The sequence below is a fragment of the Mus caroli genome, chromosome 6 (genome assembly GCF_900094665.2).
Source record: "Mus caroli chromosome 6, CAROLI_EIJ_v1.1, whole genome shotgun sequence".
In the NCBI taxonomy this organism is placed as follows: domain Eukaryota; kingdom Metazoa; phylum Chordata; class Mammalia; order Rodentia; family Muridae; genus Mus; species Mus caroli.
The window spans coordinates 61551687-61568066 of NC_034575.1; the positions used below are offsets into that span (position 1 = coordinate 61551687).

Here is a 16380-nt window from a genome sequence, read left to right on the forward strand (position 1 = left end):
TGGATTTGCTATCTGGCAATGGTGGGTAGTGGTCGGCTGAGGACCACTGTGTTAGGTGGATTTGCTATCTGGCAATGGTGGGTAGTGGTTGGCTGAGGACCAGTGTGTTAGATGGATTTGCTATCTGGCAATGGTGGGTAGTGGTCGTTTGGATGTGATTCTCTTTGACTCCTGAGATAAACTTTATCAAAGTCTTTTTAGAAAATGATTTGGTTTTGCCTTCTTATGTGTAAGAGTGTTTTGCCTGGTTCCTCCAGAGGTCAGAAGAGGGCACCAGATCCCCAGGAACTAGTGTAACAGATGGCTATGAGCTGCTATGTAGGTTCTGGGAAATGAACCTGACCCCCATACAAAGAGCAACTAGTGCTTTCAAGTGCTGAGCAAATGTCTCTAGCCCCTTCCAAAGTTTTTTTGTTGTTGTTGTTTTTTTGTTTTGTTTTGTTTTTTTGAGACAGGGTTTCTCTGTATAGCCCTGGCTGTCCTGGAACTCACTTTGTAGACCAGGCCAGAAATCCGCCTGCCTCTGCCTCCCAAGTGCTGGGATTAAAGGCGTGCGCCATCACGCCCGGCTCTTAAAGACATCTACTTTGAGGCTCTTTTGGTAGATCTGCCAGACAAAGTGCACTAGCTGGCAGAATGCCGAACTAGTTGTATTTGGCACCTATTATTTGGCATCTTAAGACATTTTTGTGGTGAAAAATGAACTGATTATTTTTCTTTTGCAATGTAGTTTTTTTTTTTTTAAAGATTTACTTATTATATCTAAGTACACTGTAGCTGTATTCAGATGCACCAGAAGGGGGCGTCAGATCTCATTATGGATGGCTGTGAGCCACCATGTGGTTGCTGGGATTTGAACTCAGGACCTTTGGAAGAGCAGTCGGTGCTTTTAACCACTAAGCCAACTCTCCTGCCCAATGTAGTTCTTTAAGACTACGTTTAAAAAGGATTTAAATTATTATTTTGTATTGGTGTGGGTTTGCATGTGCTATTATGCATGTGAAGTCAAAGAACAACTTGGTAGTGGGTTCTAGAGATCAAAAGTCATCAGCCTTGGTGACAAGTGCCTTTACCCACTGAGATCTATCTTGTCAGCCCAATTTTTTATCAAATAGAATTAAAGTCACCTATCGTTTTGTTCCCAAATATAATCACCATTTAATACGGTGTAATGTATCTTTGGAGCAGAGCATTCATTGCCGTTGACTTATTTCCTCCTTTTTCTTCAGTTCAGGATCTTGCTTTATTGAAATAACAGTAAGTTCAGCTAAAAGACTACAGTGTTAATCCATCTTGCCTCACCAGGTTCTGTCTATTGAGATATAACTAAAAGTACCATGTACAACGTCTTCCAAGCTCCTGAAAGGGGAAGTATTGACACCCTTTTCCTATTTCCCTCGATTGTAGAATATAGTGGCACACAGCTGTGAGATCACAGAGTGAGAGCTCACAAGGAAGCTATCGAATGATATAGTGCAACATCTCATCCAAATCAGAAGAGTGCCCTAGGAAAATTGTCTGGGCCAACTGTGGAGCCAGACAAGCAACCCATTACCTAGGTTTCTTTATCCAGCTGAGAACCTGCTATGACAGCTTACATGGATTTTGGCTTTGGGGATTTTAAAATGAAATGTAAACTTTTAAAAATTTTGATATACATTCAGCCACAATGGTTGAATAAATTTATCCTGTTATTGCAGTGATGGTTTATATTTTTGAAATGCATTTATAGGACTGGGGAGATGGGTTTTAGTGCTTACTAGTATTTCTGTGCATGCGTGAGGATCGGTTCACTTCCTTGCGACACACATAAAAGCCAGGTATTGCCAGCTGTGTGTGCCCGTAAACTCAGTATTGCAGGGAGGAAACAACAGAATCCTGGGAGCTGGCTGGTCATCAACCTAGCTAAAATGTCAACCTTGGAGTCAATGAAAGATCCTAAAAGCAAATAAGACTGAAAGCATGTAGGAAGACACTCAACATCTTCCTCTGCCCTCCACATACCTATGCATAGCTGCATGCTTCCCCTTATATGCACACACATGCATGCATGCAGCCACAGTCCATATATTAAATTGGGAGGGGGGCGTGCAACTAACTCACTTTTGCCGGAAGTAACGAATTGAGAACGTGCCCACCATGATGATAGCGATGCAAATGCTTGATATCACGAATGTTTTCCAGTTAGCTTTGCCTGGAAAGTGAGCATATCTTGTTACTGAGTTATCTTCAGTGAATTCGTCAAAAGTCTGATCTTTTTGAGCCCTCTGGACCATAGTCATTTTTGAGTAGTAAGATAGAAGGACCCTATGGGCCAGGCATGGTGGCGCACACCTTTAATCCCAGCACTTGGGAGGTAGAGGCAGGCAGATTTCTGAGTTCGAGGCCAGCCTGGTCTACAAAGTGAGTTCCAGGACAGCCAGAGCTATATAGAGAAACCCTGTCTCGAAAAAAACCGGAAAAAAAAAAAAAAGAAGGACCTTATGGGGCTCAATTGTATATTCTAAAGGCTTTAAAGCCCCCCCCCCCCCCCAGCTCACAAGTGTGGATGAAGTATACAGTAGTGGACATAAGCCTCACCAGGCTTCCTGCCTGAGGGAAAGGATTTTTTCCTCCATTTTGAAAAATTAGTTGGCATGGTCTTCAAGCAGACAATAGAGTGGGAGGGCAACTTGAAGGTAGCCTCAAGCGTGAAATACAGTCACTAATGAGGTAAGAAAAGTCCAGTGGGAATGTGTCTTATGTCAGAGCCCACAGTGGACTGGCTGGTTTTTTTTTTTTAATATTTTTTATTAGGTATTTTCATTTACATTTCCAATGCTATCCCAAAAGTCCCCCATACCCTCCCCCCCACTCCCCACCCACTCCCACTTTTTGGCCCTGGCGTTCCCCCGTACTGGGGCATATAAAGTTTGCAAGTCCAATGGGCCTCTCCAGTGATGGCTGACTAGGCCATCTTTTGATACATATGCAGCTAGAGTCAAGAGCTCCGGGGTACTGGTTAGTTCATACTGTTGTTCCACCTATAGGGTTGTAGATCCCTTGGACTGGCTGTTTTTAGTTTCTTACCCTGTGGGCAAAATTCCCTTTCATTTCCTTGGGGACTTTCACCAGCAGCTGTCACAGCTGTCATCCATAGGACATATGTCACCCTGGGCTGTAGGCTGCTTATTGGATGTGAGTTTTGAGAGCGTCGGTACTGAATTTCTGAAAAGAAGATAAAGGAAAATGTGGTATAAAGAAAAATAATTGAATAAGGGTACTCACCCATTTTTATTCTTAATGCATCATTTAATTTGAGAGAAGCATATTTCTCTCTCTCTTTAAGAATTTATTTATTATATGTAAGTACATTATAGCTGTCTTTAGACACCAGAAGAGGGCCGTCATATGTTACTACGGATGGTTGTGAGCCACCATGTGGTTGCTGGAATTTGAACTCAGAACCTCCTAAAGAACAGTTAGTGCTCTTACCCACTGAGCCATCTCACCAGCCCTACATATTTCTCCCTTAAAAGCTTCAAAATCCATCAGCACTTAGTACTTCAAGAGGCATGGTCATTTATGAGGTCTTGTTAGTGCAGCATACAGTTTTGCCTGTGACAGAAATGTTCTCAAAGAATTGTTATTCTCTTTGCCTATGAAGCTGTTTAGTTGGAGCAATTCTTTTGTTTCCTATGACTGTATTTCTCATTTATCAAGTCATTTGATAATTACTGAGGAAATTAGTATAAAATTATTTTTAGGATGATAGAGTTTTTTAAAATCTAAGTTTACAAATTAATGAAATATTGAGAATTTTTATTTCCTTTAACTTTATGTGTATGGGTGTTTTGCCTTCATTTACATCTGTGTACCAAGTGTATGCCTGGTGCCCTCAGAGGCCAGAGGTGGGCACTAGATCCCTGAAATTTGAGGTACATACAGTCATGGGCTGCTGTGTGGATGCTGGAAATTGAACCTACATCCTCTGAAAGAGCAACCCAGCCTCTTAACGGCTGCGCCGTCTCTCCAGCCCCTACTCGAGGTTTTTAGATTATGCTCTTGTTGCGCTTTTGCTGTTTTCTTTCTGTTAGGCTCTGGTCTTGAACTTACAGTGCCTAGCTTCAGTTTGACATACAATCAGGAAAAACAGAGTCATGGTACAGGATGAAGCGTCTTTGGCTCCCAGGTTGTGCTTTCAACACTCCTATAGTTTCTCTGCAAGGTAGAGTGTGTGGAGCAATCTATGGATGCGGCTATTCTCTCTTAAGATGTGAGTGAGCGAGCCTTTAGGAAACAATCTTTCAGAGTGTTTTGGGGTGCCTTTCAGGGTGACCTTCAACAGCTGGGGAAAAATGCTGTGTATGGCGGTACAAAACTGTAATCTTAGCATGTGGAGAGAGGGCTGTAAAATCAAGGCAGAGGGGATATAGTCTGTAGCTGTGTTTAAAGTGCTTTCCTCCTACTTACAGTCTCCTTGGTTTTATCCCCACTATCAATGAGGCCAGAACTTGAACAGTAATAGCTACTGGCTCATTCTGTCAGCCTGTGCCTCTGCTGAGGGCAGTGGTGAAACTGGAACTTAGCACTGTATCTAACTTCATAGACAGACTCATGAAGAGACAGATGCTTGTTGGCTGCACCAACTCGAAGAACCACGTGACAGCAGCTACAACCTTTGCCCACTCTGCTGTTCCTATTTACAAAGGTAGTAAGAAGGGGCCCTGGAATAGTCCCTGTGCCCCACTGGAAAGGGAAGAGGCCTGAGCAGATAATTTCATAGGGACTATCAGAATAGCTTATCACCTGTTAAGAAAAACACCTTGTGGAAAATTGCAAGGGCTGGTATAACCTGGTGAAATTGCTTATACAGACTAAAGCACTATAAATATGTAAGCACACACGTGCATGTGGGAGTGTGTGGGTTACCTATTTCTAAAGCAGGGAATTAAAAAAAATGAATTTTAGGAAGAGCTTCTGTTCATTTTGCAGGGTGTCGGCTGTCCAACTGTGTGAGGTGTCCTGAGCTGGGGAAGAGAATGAAACACTGGAGCAGAAAGGAAGGGATTTCTATGCTTTGCTGGGCTGGTAACGTTCATTCGCATATGCATGTTTGAAGAACAAAAATAGCAGCTGTTGTGGGGAGCTGGGAATGGTAGAGTCAGCAGTTTTGTTAGCAAAATAGGCTGAGTTGTGTAATGAGAGAAGTCCAGCAGGAAAGACAGGTCTTGCTGCCTCTGGGCTGTGATCCCTAGAAGAGATAAAAGGGTTCCTTCAAGCCTCAGCAGATGAAATTTTAAACTCGGGTGGTTCAGTGATAAAGGAATGAATTTAGAGGGTGTGATCATTGTCATCCATCTGAAAGACAGTGGCTTTGAAGGTCAAGAAGACCAGGCCAAACTGTTACTGGGAATCAATTCAATCATTCAATGAATACCATGCTTAGTATGGTATTCACCTACCATCTCTTTGGCAGTGTTCTAGAGGAAAGGTGATTGAATTGCCATAACTTGTGCCCTTGACTACCTAGAATTTGTTGGCAAAAATAGCCAGGCAGTGTCATGTGTCCTACAGAGGGGAGGTGTGCTTACCGTTGGAGCACTATTGCATATAGCCACGCCAGCAGACATCCAGACGACAGGCTGTGCGCACTGAGAAGCTAGGGCATCTAATTCTTCACCTCACCTCACCTGCCCAGGTAGAACTAGTGTCAAAGAACTGATATATCCATGTGCATTTGCACAGTTCCCTGGGACTGGGAAACTAAACTAAGCAGATAGGCTCCAGCCCCTTTCTTTTGGCACTGGCAACATTTCTCCTGGTATTGGGGCCCTTTTCTCGCCAGGTGTCTTGTTTCTCCTTGGCACTTCCCACCATCTAGAATAGATACTAGATGTAGTGCTTTCCAGTTGTACTCTCCTTCAGTAGTGCTTGTTAGGCTTTCCTACCTCTCTGCATACTGAAGACTCTGGGGATATGGGAATGGAGCTTGCCAGTAAGTACTTACTGGAGTAAGTGGGAATCTAATCTAGACTAGTATAAAAATCAAACTGTGAATCTTTTAACTTATTTTAAAATACTCTTGTGTAGGCTTTAGATGCATCAGTTCTGTGACAAAATATGGTTGGTTATTTTTAACATACAGCGATGGCTACAGGACCAACTGACCATACTGATGTTTATGGTTGTAAATAGGCATTGGTTTAAATTTTGCTGAAAGGGAATCATTTCTGGGGCAGACATTGCAGGAAGGATCCCAAAGAGCCCATGAAAAGGCCAGATGATTAGTCAGCCGTTAGGAGGCCTCTCAAAACTGACTTACCCCGGCAGGTCTGGTGGCAGATTAGCTAACAAATGACTAAGTTTACAGAGCTGTCAATTAAGAATGAGTCAACTCTGCAGAGACAGATGTGGAAAGAGCATTGAAGATGCAGGTCCATACAGAAAAAGATCCCAAGTACATTTGTGTGTGTGTGTGTGTGTGTGTGTGTGTGATATTAATTTCTCCTTCTGGAGGAAATAGCCCAAGAAGTTATTTTCTCTCAAAACTACGTATAAAAGTCAATTGTGAGAGTCATAACTGAAGGAAAGGTCAAGAGAGAAGACAAACATTTTAAGGTTTGTGAGCGCTCCTGCAGCAGAGCTCTGGAGCTGCCACTCATGTGGCCTTAGATTTTTTTGGGTCAGTAACTCCAATGAAAATGCTCCTTCTTTCTAACAAATTCACCTAAAAGAAAGCCAGCTGCTTCTGAAACAGAAGTGCAAGCCAGGAAGCGACAAAAATAAAAACAAACCAGCTCTGATTAGATCAAAGTTTGGAAGAGCAGACCTGACAAGTGACTCCTTAGGTGTATGAGCAGTTCCTGCAACCATCTGAGAGAATGCTCCCACCAGAACTTACTGTAAGGGATTTGCTTTTGCAGCTGTAGAACAATGATAAGCGATAGCTACTTAAACAGAGCTGTGTATTACCCATTCCAAGAAGAAAATAATATGATGGCAATTGCATATGTGAAGAGTTAAAAACTATCCAAATGTGTTCCTGAACCTCGAGGGTGTATATTACCAGTACTGAAGTAAGTACCTTTGCTGTGCGTTTATGTCTCAAGCTCGACTACTAGGGCTAACCTCATCAACACCATTCTAACTTGGAGCTTTCTTGAGTGCCATATTCCTCCTTATCTGTTTAAAAACTCATGCTGAACCATGAGTTTTGGTTGCAAAATTGGATTTTGCTTTACTCTTTACCTGTCTTTATGTGTTTGTTCATCAGTTCATCAAAACCACAAGGGTTGCTATTTGTCCTTTGGTTTGAGTCTGCATCTCACTGTGTAAAGCTCTCCTTCCTAAGCCATCCTGGGGCTGTCTCTCCCTCTGAGCAGGTGCTTTGGCAGCCTAGTCCACTCTCCTCATCTCTCTGTCTTTAACAGTTTGCTTAGTATGGAACGCATACTCAGTAACTTTGCACATGTGTATTTGCGTATTTAGGTGTCTTATGTTTCTTCATTCAACTCACTTGACAAGTGCTGACTTAGTGCTCTCACCTTGTGTGTAGTGAAGACATGCCCCATCTTGTGCTTTCCCGGCATCTAAGCAGGAGGCCCTAATGCACTAGGATTTCACACATACCGCAGAGCTCAGGTTGGGCTGTCGAGTCTCGTTCTTTCCAGTATATTCTGTAATGGAGGATGCAGCCCCTTTGCTCCAGGAATGGAATGTGGGTCCAGGAAATAAAAAGGCTTTCCTTTTTCTCTGTGATGGCAGTGATGTGAGGGCCACTCACTGGTGCTGGCAGAAAAGGACACAAGAGGTTTCTGTCACCTTCCAAATCTAAAACACTAACAAGCTTGAAGGATCCCAAGGCTCACCTTTGTGCTTGGAGTCACCCCGGATGGAACTGCACCCTCCTTGGCTCTCTGACAGTGCATGCACCCTGATTTCATAACAGATATAGGGCTTTATGTTCTCTGCAAGAGAGAGAGAGTTATGTTAATCCCTATATCCAAGCCATTTTTAGCTTTTTTTTTTTTTTTTTTTTAGTTTCAAGACTAATGAGCAGTGTGGACTGAGGGTAGAGCAATGGCTTAAGCTAGATTCCCTGCATCTTTTTTTCCATGATGCCAGCTTCTAAGTATCATTTCCAAGAAAACTGATGGTATTTATTTATTTATTTTTAGAAGTTTTATTTATTAATTTTATGTATATGAATACATTGTCGTTGTCTTCAGACACACCAGAAGAGGGCATCAAATCCCATTACAGATGGTTGTGAGCCACCATGTGGTTGCTGGGAATTGAACTCAGGACCTCTGGAAAAGCAGTCAGTGCGCTTAACCACCGAGCCATGTCTCCAGGTAGATTTTATTTATGTGACAAATTCTTGCTATGTGGCCCAAACTGGCTTTAAATTCATAGCAGTCTCCCTCCTTAGGCCAAGGGTTCAGACATACATTGCTGTGCCTTGTTTCTTCATTTAAGAGAACAGAATTATTGTTCTTTAGAAGGAGAGAAGCCTGGGAAGCTCCACGAAGATTTAAACATACCCATACAAACCCAAGTGTACAGAATAGTGGACGTCTAAAATGAATCCTTCATCTGTTGTTTACATAGAGCAGCTGGAGTCCTGCAGGCATAAGGACCCCAGCAGCTTTCCTAGTTCCGCAATGCTCATCAGGGTCAGCCACAGCACCCTGGTATGTGACTAAGGAGTGACTTCAGAGGAGTTTAGCCCCTGGTGCCTGCCCTCAGCTCTCTGAGTCCCTCCAATTAGATCTCAGATGCCTCAGAGCCTCAAAGACTTAGGTGACTTCCACAAATGTCAGTGCTCCTTTCTAGCTTGTAAGTGCCATACTCTGCAACTTTCTGACAGCCTTGTAGAAATTAAGCGCCTCTTCCCCTTCCCAAAGCCCCTATTGTTCTGCCTGGGAAGGGTCCTTTCATAACACTGCTCATGATGTACCTTTAAAATTCCAAATCTTGCCAGGCGGTGGTGGTGCACACCTTTAATCCCAGCACTTGGCAGAGGCAGATGCCAGAGGGCAGAGGGTAGGAGCAGAGGGGCAGAGAGGCAGAGATAGGCAGATCTCTGTGAGTTCAAGACCAGTCAGTTCCAGGACAGTCAGGGCTATTGCACAGAGAAACCCTGTTTCTAAATAAATAAATAAATAAATAAATAAATAACCAACCACATATTTTCCCACAGTTTATTGTCAGTTTTGTGTGTATGTGTGTATGGAGGGTGGGGTGTGGGTATGGGTGGGCTAGTGTGTCCATGGAAGCCAGAATAAGGCATCAGACCCCCTGAAATTGGAGTTACAGATGATTGTGAGCTGCCTGACATGAGTTCTCTGGGAAAGCAGGAATTGCTCTTAACTTCTGAGCTATCCCTTTAGCCCCGAAAATCTAAATTACCTAGGGAGAGATAACTCCTACTAGGTAACTATAGTACCAAGTGCTTAGAATCATGCTAATAGCTTACTTGTGTCCTGTACACTAAAAATTGACTAGGTTTAATATCTTTTGGGGGTGCAGAGGAATTTCACCTCTCACGCAATTACTAGATTTTGTATGGCTTTTTTTTTTTTTTTTTTTTTTTTTTTTTTTTTTTTTTTTTTTTTTTTTACTTGAAAGCCCATTAAATCACTCAACCAATTGTGGGAGAGAGCCTGACAAGAACAGATGCACATAGGATGGGCTCCGACTTGAGTCCATAAACCAGAAAAAGTGCAGAAAACACTCGCCTGCTCGGTCTGTAGAGGGCCGTGAGATCCAGGCTGAAGGGCAACAAAAGATACGGAATCATACTTTGAAAGTTTCTGTTTCCAGTATTTGGTTTGCTCTCCTCCTGCCCCATGTCTTGGGAGGAGCTAACCAAACATTGGACCCTGTGGAGATCTGGGAGTTCCTGACGAGCCTTGCAAAGCAAAATGTGAGCAAGAACACGACTATATCAATCATAAGTGAGGTTTGGGTTTTTTGGATGATTCTGTATACACATCCCACTATGGTATCCACTCCCCACTTTAAGACTTAGGTGGAGGAAGCCCATGTGTGGAAGACTCATTTCCTTTGCATGATGCCTGGTTTCCAAATTCCCTTTCTGTCACTATGCTGACCTACATACACAGCACCCTTGGGCAAAGGCCTTGTCTCTGTGTATAAGGTATTGTACAGTTTTCTTTTCCCGGCAGAGATTTAGTTTCACTTCAGGGATGGGACAAAGCAGGCAACTCCTCCATGAATCATTATGTAGGCACCGAGACTAGCACGTGGCAGGAGGGAACTTCCAGACACTGAGATACAGTGGACAGACAGGATGGTAATGATAGTCTGTAGGTCCACCAGCCTACAATTCAGGAATCAGGTTCACTCTGGTTCATGCGAGAATATCGGACTCTTGTCCATACAGCCAGAGTTAGAAAAAGCTTGTAAGGGTATTGGGAATAAACAACTTAAATTTGTGCTAACTAGTAATTAGTGAAATTTTCAGTTTAACAGGAAGAGATCGAAAACCAAGTATTTCCAAGTGGCAGAACAATATTAATAATGTTATTTTACAACTTTATTTAGTTGGTTTTTTAAACGCATAATTCAAAAGTGATTGTGAATATTTAATTTTACTAAGTATGAAGAACATTTTCATCATCTGCTTTAAGATATTTGTGTAGAATGATCTGATTTCCAAAAGAAAGGCACAGTTCAAATTGTCCACAGGGAATGAATCTTGACAGTGCCTCCCAGTTTAGTCAGTGTGCTTCCTATCCGTGTTCCATTTAATTTGTTGGGTGGGATAGCCCCTGAGGGAAACTGGTATGACTGTAAAGCCTTCAGCTATCCCAGAAGAAAGTCACAAAGCTGCTCTCAAAATTGATGCTTCCTGCTGGGGTGTTGTAATGCATGCTTTTAATTCTACCACTCATGAGGCAGAGGCAGGAGGATTGCTGTGACTCAAACAACTAAATTGATGCCTTCTTTTCTTACCATTGTCTTTCAGCATTGGAGTCTTCTTGCAATCCAGACCAACCAAGGAAACACACGCACTTTTGCATGTATACATGTTGAAACCAGCAACAACAATCAAACTGCCCACCACACCCCTTCTACATTTCTCTGCCATAGGCTAAACGGTTTCCAAATGAAAACTTCTAGACTCTCAGTAGCCTGCTCTTCCTTCTCTGGATGTTCGCTTCATGTAGCCTCCTCTGTAAAGGTTATTAAGGGGATCTTCACCTGTGAGAAGTCTGGGCAGTCAGGCCAAACAAGAGGCACACGGTCAAGGACCAGCTGATATATTATTATTTAATATGGTGCTTTTCTCCAGGTACACCTTACCTTAAGTAGGTTGTATACACACCCCCAAAGAGGTAATGATTTTCATAGTGTAACAACAATATAGACTTTAGCTGGCAAACCTCTTCAGTTCTTCAGTTCTTCAATTCTTCAGTCCTTCCTTCCTTCCTTCCTTCCTTCCTTCCTTCCTTCCTTCCTTCCTTCCTTCCTTCCTCCCTCCCTCCTTCTGTCTCTCTCTCTTTCTCTCTTTCTTTCTTTCTTTCTTTCTTTCTTTCTTTCTTTCTTTCTTTCTTTCTCTCTTTCTCTCTTTCTCTCTTTCTCTCTTTCTTTCTTTCTTTCTTTCTTTCTTTCTTTCTTTCTTTCTTTCTTTCTTTCTTTCTTTCTTTCTTTCTTTCTTTTTTGAGAAGGTCTCCATCTCCCTATGTAGCCCTGGCTGTTTGGGAACTCACAATGTAGAGCAGTCTGGCCTTGAACTCAGACATCCTCCCGCCTTTGCCTCCTGGGTGCTGGCTGGGATGTACCAGCATGCCCCTTCAATTCTCATTTCTGACAGATTTAATCATAATCACTTGTTAGATAAAAAAGTTCAGTATTAGAAATATGCTAAGTACTGTTCAGAACATTTTCCATATATTAATACGGTCATTCCTCATAATCACTCAGATGCAGAAAGAGGAGCCCGGCAATAATCTAAGACCTCACATCTGTTAGAGAAGGAACAGGGACTCAGACTTGGGTAGGCTGTCAGTAGAGCTAGACCATGAACCAGGATACTGAACTTACACTTAAACTGACACTAAGTTCTTTCTAGTCATTGTACTATGTTTCCAGCTACTTTCCCTTCGTTGTAATCCCTAAGGGAAGGAAAACTTACTCAGCAATAGAGATCCAAATTATCATATTCTAGTTCTAGATTTGCAAATGACAACGAGCAGGTTTGGGAATGAGGATCTCCTGGTTTTGTCATCTGTATGATGAGTTTAAAATAACGACTCAATGCACAAAAATTATTTTTGAGTTAAATGACTTTACAAAGGTAAAGGTACCTGTTATATTGACAAGTTAACTTAGCTCTCTGTGTATTCACTTGGTTTAATTATTCTTTCATCTTACTGGGCATGGTGCTAGGGAACATAAGCCGTCCAAAACCAGGAGACTTCTTAATCAGTTGATCCTCTAGTCAGTCCTGAGGGCAGTCTTTTTGGTTTTTGTTTTGTTTTGTTTTGTTTTAACAACACAAGGTCTCACTTCAGCTCTGTCTGTCCTAGAACTTACTATATAGACCAGTCTGGCTGTCGATTCACAGAGATTTACCTACCTTCCAAGTGCTAAATCACCCTATACCTGACTTACAGGACAGCATTGATGGACTCTAAGTTCCCATGATTTAGGACCCTAGTATACCATTGTAGCCTGCTGTAACTGAAGGCAAAAATGCTTGAAGTCTCCCCAAATGTCTTAGGGATTCTATTGCTATGATAAAATACCATGACCAAATCATGGAGAGGATAAGTGGTTTTTTTTTCCCCCTCGAGACAGGGTTTCTCTGTGTAGCCCTGGAACTCACTCTGTAGACAAGGCTGACCTTGAACTCAGAAATCCGCGTGCCTCTGCCTCCCAAGTGCTGGGATTAAAGGTGTGTCCCACCATAGATAGCTTATAGTCTGTCATCCAAGGAAGTCAGGGTAGAACTCACCATAGGATCCTGGATGTAGTAACTTGTGCAGAAGCCAGGGGGAAATGCGGTGTACTATGGCTTGCTCAGTTTGCTTTCTTACAGCACCCAGAACCCAGGGATGTCACCACCCACTGTGGGATGGGCCCTTCCACAATACCCCATAGAGTTTCCTACTACTAAGCTTATGGAGACATTTTCTCAGTTGTGAGTCCCTCACTCTAACTTGTATCGAATTGACATAAAACTAGCTAGCACACAAATAAAGGGGACCTTGGTGACCCTCTAGAAGGAATGGGAGTAGTGAGGCACCTGAAATCAGAGCAGACATGTTGTCGGGGGGAATCCGCAGCCAGTGTGGGGGAAACTCTGTGATGCTCCCTGGTTGGAGAGCTCTCCATTCCACTATGTACTCCCGAACAGCAGAAGCAGCTTTCCTAGGAGGCTGCCAGGTCACCAGAATGTTGTCCATGTTCTCTGACTTTGCAGAGACCTGGTGAGGAGCCAGCAACCCTTTGGGGGTGAGGAAGAGGAAGGACAAACCAAGAGTGATAAAGTTGAAAACAGGAACTGGAGAGACAACACTAAAGAGTCAATAAAGTGTCTGAGGACCCTAGTTCAATCCCCATAACCCACTGGGGTAAGCCAGGCATGGCTGGCTTGGTGGTGTATACTTGCAGTACCAGTGCTGGGAGGCATAGACAGAAAGATCCCTGAGGGTATCTGGCCAGCCAGCCTAGCCTACTCAATGAGCTCTAGGCCAGTGAGGGACTTTCTCCTCTCTCTCTCTCTCTCTCTCTCTCTCTCTCTCTCTCTCTCTCTCTCTCTCTCTCTCTCNCCCCGCCACTTGCTCTTGCCTTTCTGCTCCCTCTCTCTCTCCATTCCCTTCCCCCCTCTCTTTCCATGGGCTCATGGCTGACCTCTACTTCTCTCCTCCTCCTTCTCTCTCTCTCTCTCTCTCTCTCTCTCTCTCTCTCTTCCTCCCTTCCTCTCTCTTTCTTCCTCCCTCCCTTCCCTCCCTCCTTCCTCTCTCTCTCCCAAAGCATGGTCTAGATAGTGAAGAAGTAATGACCTTCACCCAAGGTTATCCTGTGGCTACGTGAACCGGTGTCCTCTGCAAGGCACTAACCTTGAATATACATAGAGATTTAAAGTGCTAATAATTTATTTAGATGTTAAAGTGATTTAAACAATAATCTTTCCTGTATTGTCTCTTTTTGCATTCATTAATAGAGGTTAATTGATCCCATAAAGTAGATTGGACAGCTTGCCTTACTTTCTATTATCTATAGGAATTTGAATAAAATAAGATCATATATTCTTTCAGGATTCAATTGTACAGTGGTTTATGCCTGAGGATTTTTTAAAAAGAGCATAGAGGTTAACTCTAACTTCAACAATGATTATTATTTTTGTTAAACATTGACAATTTTTCATGTTGTCCTCTGACATACATGTGCACTGTGGCATGCACATAAACACACACTAAATAAATGAATCTATTACCTACCTACCTACCTACCTACCTACCTACCTACCTACCTACCATCTATTTCTCTATTTTGGTTTCTCTGTGAAGCCCTGGGTGTCCTGGTATTACAGGGAGAAACCAACATGCCTAGCTTGACAATACATATAAATAGTGAAGTTCTCTGGTCAAAAGATATGTTCATATTTAGCAATTTTAGTGTATTGCCAAATTGCTTTTCAAAAAGTTGTACCAATGTACACACTCACAAAGCACACATAAAAATAGTTTTTACCATCATGGAACACACTCATTCTCACACTCTCAGCCTGACTGGACTTTTCAAAATTTGCATCTTATTGATTGCTAGCTAAGTAGACATTTTCATCACTCTCTTGTTACTTTCATAATGGGGGGGGGTCATGAATATATACATAGATGTACATGGATATATACTGAGTGTATAATATACACGTAGGGCCTTGTATATATTAAAAAGTGCTCTCTGACCTAGGTAGGCTGGGCTCTTGTACTTTCCTTTTTGAGTTGTGTTCTCACATCTCTGACATATCATGTATTTTAGAAAAAAAGTATGTAGATTAATAGACACATAAATATAGAGACACATATCAATTGTCTTTATGTTAAAATGTAAGATATATAAACTTTTAATTTTATATTATATATAATATTTACAATATACTCTAATATATTTTAATGTTAATTATATAATTTAATATTATATAAGTATATAATACACATTATATCAGTTATTATATAAATATATAGTTCTATAAAATACATATGTAATATAATTATATAATAATACTATATATTATAATGTTACATAATGTTATATATAAACTATTATATAATATGTAATAGAACTTTTATTTGCATTTTAAGCTTCCCTGGCATCTTTCTTCTTTTTGAGATATGACATTACCACAAAACCTATGGTGGCTTCTAGCTTGCAAAGATCTTGCCTTTGCGCCCTGATACATGCACTATCATGTCTACTACTCATGTTTCTTAAGATAAAATCATTTCACAGTGCATGAACTTGGAAGTATTTTCCCATAGTTAGGAAATTTACTTTTTCCTTCATGTTTCTGCCTTGGGTGCTTCTCCCACAGGAGAAAGGGATTACTCACTGCCTAGTGAACAACTTTTCATCTTCAGGAAGGGAATGTGGCTGCCAGAAGTATGTTTCTGAGCCTTCTTTGCAGCTGGGTGTGGCCAGGTGAGTGGTGTGGGCCAGCAAGTGGCAGCAAGTGCAAAGCGGCTGTGCACTGGGGTGAGCTCCTGGGCCTGGAGCCACACCCTTCTGCCTCCTCTCTGTTCTGCTGCCTACGAAGGAACAGCTAGAGCTCTGTCAGCCTTTTTGGACCATTTCCCTCTGAGGATGAATGTCAACTTTGAGAGAGAGAGAGAGAGAGAGAGAGAGAGAGAGAGAGAGAGAGAGAGAGAGAGAGAGAAGCCTGGAGTACTGCTGTAACCACCAGGAGCTATCTGTCCATGTAACCATGTGAACCTCTTTCATGTGAGAGGGCAAAGAATCCACAGTAGTCAGGCCTTCAGTCACTGATACCCACATTTACTTATAGTTTCTTCTAGCTGTTTCATTGAGTGTTCTTAAAATATAACAAAGATTTAATGCTGCATCTAAAATAATAATGTTTTGGAACTGCAGAAATGACTCAGCTATTAAGAGCACTAGCTGCTCTTCCAAAGGACTCATGTTAGATTCTCAGCATACATTGAGGCTCACAAATCATCTGTAACTCCAGATCCAGGGCATCAGATGCCCTCCATAGGCACTGCATGCAGATGATAAACAGACATCCCTGCAGGCAAAAGATCTATGCTAGCTGCATATGTATCGAAAGATGGCCTAGTCGGCCATCAATGGAAAGAGAGGCCCATTGGACTTGCAAACTTTATATGCCCCAATATAGGGGAATGC

The 16380-nt window shown here is 42.2% G+C and overlaps 1 protein-coding gene and 1 non-coding gene across 2 annotated transcripts in view; both read right to left on the minus strand.

Moving 5' to 3' along the window:
- The window catches only part of Il12rb2 (interleukin 12 receptor subunit beta 2), an 80960-nt gene that overhangs the window by 4634 nt on the left and 59946 nt on the right, over positions 1 to 16380 (minus strand). The window contains exons 10-14 of the mRNA XM_021165342.2: positions 13259 to 13459; positions 7851 to 7949; positions 7612 to 7770; positions 3070 to 3207; positions 2104 to 2194 (exon numbers count right to left, since the gene is read on the minus strand). Of these exons, the coding sequence (XP_021021001.1) occupies positions 2104 to 2194; positions 3070 to 3207; positions 7612 to 7770; positions 7851 to 7949; positions 13259 to 13459 (688 nt within the window). The remainder of the gene's footprint in view (positions 1 to 2103; positions 2195 to 3069; positions 3208 to 7611; positions 7771 to 7850; positions 7950 to 13258; positions 13460 to 16380) is intronic.
- LOC115031435 lies at positions 7150 to 7276 on the minus strand. The gene has a single exon (XR_003837060.1). It is a non-coding gene; the product is annotated as a small nucleolar RNA SNORA40 (small nucleolar RNA).